At 43.1% G+C, this 3,520-nt stretch overlaps 1 protein-coding gene across 1 annotated transcript; it reads right to left on the reverse strand.

Moving 5' to 3' along the window:
* Positions 1-393: 393 nt before the first annotated feature.
* LOC148010216 (uncharacterized) lies at positions 394-2,950 on the reverse strand. The gene is made up of 5 exons (XM_087673321.1): positions 2,094-2,950; positions 1,621-1,670; positions 1,206-1,441; positions 967-1,066; positions 394-821 (listed from the first exon to the last, which is right to left on the reverse strand). Exons 1-4 carry the CDS (start codon positions 2,821-2,823, stop codon positions 1,012-1,014), a joined length of 1,071 nt encoding a protein of 356 aa, XP_087529447.1. The 5' UTR covers positions 2,824-2,950; the 3' UTR covers positions 394-821; positions 967-1,011.
* Positions 2,951-3,520: the final 570 nt, after the last annotated feature.

Raw genomic sequence — 3,520 nt, forward strand, 5'->3', positions numbered from 1 at the left:
CTTTCTTAGTAAAACATTAAAATGCATTATACCAATGGAGCAAAGTATAGATGGAGCAAGAACCAATGTTTACTCAACCCACAAAGATTTTTTAAGAGCTTATTTGCTATAATATATTATTTATATTTCTTTAAAAAACTTAAGAGCATTGAATCACTATTTTTTCTTCATAAATCATGCTTAAGATTAGAGAAAAAGAATTTGCATAAGTACACAACATACTTAGAGGACTTTCTCGTGGCTAGTTTTAGAATTCACCCCCAAAAGACAAAACTACGTCTGTCTAGTATCTACTTGCAGATTATCTTACATGCAAACGACAGGTATGAAAGGTTGTAAATTTTAAAATAGTGTTTGACCTGAAGCAACAGTCTTCTAAATGCATGAGTTTGGCCCAACCTTTCTGAAAAGGAAGAATTTTTCCTTCTGGAATGCCAACCCGCTTGACTACTCTTACTCTGTCGAATCTAATTGTACCTAAAGCAGGCATGATAAATGTTCGGTTCACTTGCTTCCTTGCAATGATATATTTAATATAGATAGTTTATTCACATTCTAGCGGCCAATTACACATTACAAGCTATAGCTTAAGCCTTAAATAGATTTAGATGGAGCTGACCGGAAAACGCTTCCACTCTTAATCTCAGTAAAATGTGATTTGACCACAAGTTACTGAGGAATTCATGCATTCCGATCGTCTATCATATCAGTCATAAGTTATAACTTATGCGGACCGAACAAAGAAGCACGACAAAGCTCTGATTCCCAATTATCTCAGCGCGCTGGAGACTTACACATGGAGCTTTAATCGAGGTACCAACCTGAGAAAGGAAAATGTCAAGCCCAATAACAAATCAATAAGCGCAATGTCAAATCAAGAAACACAGTCTCACATGAGTATGATATTTTGGATACAGTAGAGCATGAAGGTACGTGCGCAATTATGAAAGAATGCACACCACCAACCTTCAGAACAAAGGAGCATCATATAAAGAGCGCTACCAGCTTGGATCAGTCTATGCGCAAATCTTTCAATGTGCTGCTCAATTTATCAACATCACGACTCCTGCGTGGTACATAAGTTACTTAGATAAGTAATACGAGCAGGATGGCACGCAGCCAATGTAAGCTGTATGGATTTAATTATGAAGAAATTCAGACGGCTAAAATTCTGTTAACTTTCAAGGACCGATATGGAACCACACCTCATGGGGAATGAATAACGACGCCGGAAACCTGGTGATTGAGCACAGTTTAAACATATTTTAAAGACGGGCAGCTTCTTTCTGTCTAATTCCATTGCGACTGCACTAGTATCTCCTATGTCCGTCTGTCGGTCCGATTCCCTGCCGTGTTCTTCAGTGCTAATTGATCGTTCGTCGTCAATCTTTCCTGGTAGTGGCACCGCAGAAATGCCCCCAAACCGTGGGTACTTGTCTACCTGCGAGCGAGTGATTTAGAAATGGACATTTGCAACACAGAAGCTGCTTCCACAACATGGCAATCGTAAGGTTTCAGAAAATTGACATGTTCGAAAAGGTCAAACGAGGCTGCTTCTTATATGATCCAAACGTAACGTTCTCAGGTTTTAAAGGCGCATGCACCATAAAACTTAATTACCCGGAAGGATGCTTGTCTGTTGAATCTTTTATTCTGCTTGATCGCTTCGTCTGCACACTCCAACAGAGGAGACAACCATTACTAATTGGGATTCATGAGGAATCGTTATACCGCAGAAATAGAGCTAGTGCCACTGCCAAGTTCCAACTCTGCTTTGAATACGAAATGGCAGAGAGAACAGACTTTTGATCAGTAAAAGAGCATTAAAAGAGATAATTCTCCAAAGATGAATTTCTTCTGTCAGGCAACGCGCGGAAGAAAAGCACGCAGCAGCAATTAGAAAGACAGCATTACAGTTGACATTGATGTGTATTAATGATGAGCTCTAACCATTGAACGGTGATTCACGAAGCCAGAATCTGAAACAGAAGATTACGTTTGACACTTGATCTCTCCAGATAACTTGCACTATTAGAATTAGCCATTAACTGTGGCCAATACAAACGTTATGCCAAGTTCATTTACAAACGTACCGAGTTCATTTATGTTGGTGCCGAAGGACATGTCTAGAGCAGGCTGTGGCAGCACAACAAGGTTCTTATCGATGTCCATGGACGCAGTGCAGGTCTGTGCAGGCATCTCACTAAAAGAACGGCGGAAATTAGAAGGCCTTCGGCCAAACCGCGGTGTATCTGCAGGCCAAGGAGTCGAAGTTGTTGCTGCAATATGTTGGAATATTGATCTGTTGTCAGCAAGGCGGCCCGGCCATACTGGCGTCCTTATAGGAGACGTAGTGTTGCTTGATGGCCCCGCCACGGGGCCTGCAGCTAAATCCGTTCGCGAATGGTTGAGGACGTGTAGAGGACGATCTGAAGCCGGAGAGGCCGGGGAGGTCGGCGTTTGAGGAGTTAGCTGGTCGACGACAGGACCAGACGTACTGCTGGCAGAGATGAAAGAGTTGCCAACATCTTGCGCCTGCAGGACGTTATGATGAACGAGACCTGATCCGCCATGGTTATCGCTGTACTGCGGTAAAGGCTCCTCGATATAATGAGGATTGATACAGTAATGATCAACGCCGGCCGGGAGTACAGCTACTGTTGCATATTGACATTGCGAGGGCCAGATTACAGCAGGAGCTGCTGAGAAGAGCGTCGGCCGAGGGATGAGAAGATGAATATAATCGTGATGATATGGTTCAGCTGTGAGATAAATAGGAACGTAGGAATGTTGCATGCCCGGAGGAGGAGGGAAGGCAGCCATGGCTGCAGGTGCGCCAGGGCGGTCGACAACGGGGAGCTGCTGAAGAGGTAGAAGGTGCTCGTATTCATTATATTCTCTTTGCTGATGAATGTCGGAAGGAGGAGGAGGAGGAGGAGGAGGGTGACTCCCGTCGTCACCTGCCATGGCTTCTCTATAATAATTACTAGAACTAGAACTAGAATGCCCTTGCGCCCCGCCCTTTTTATACGTATCGAAAAAAAAACCAAAGCAAGACTTTGTGGACCGTTATCCTACATAATGCGTGCTTAACAATGTGATAAGCATCTTTGCCAAGGCACTAGCCATTAGGCTAACTCCACTCCTTACATTCAATTATAAGACTTGGGAATTAGAACTCAATTATCCTGTGACTTTGCAAGAGTGATCCAAATCACTAAGTCCAATGGAGGCTGTGGAGGTAGCATGCGTTTAATGACGAGACGGTGGAATCATCATGTATAGGGGTTGCCATATAGCAATGTGAAGTTTGGCACGTATTGGAGTATATGGGTGCAATCAAAGCATGCCAAGGTGGCCACTCTTTGTAGGAAGCTAATATTTTTTAGTCTAAAGATTGAGATGGCTGCCATGGCCATAACAAGGCATCTTCTTCAAGAGGCCAAGGCTATTAGTAAGTATTAAGGCTTCATTTTATGGATTTTCCATATATTATGGTCGAGTGAAGAGTGGACATGGA

The sequence above is a fragment of the Lygodium microphyllum genome, chromosome 30, assembly GCF_053477565.2.
Source record: "Lygodium microphyllum isolate KBCC chromosome 30, Lygodium_microphyllum_v1.1.10, whole genome shotgun sequence".
Classification (NCBI taxonomy): Eukaryota; Viridiplantae; Streptophyta; class Polypodiopsida; order Schizaeales; family Lygodiaceae; genus Lygodium; species Lygodium microphyllum.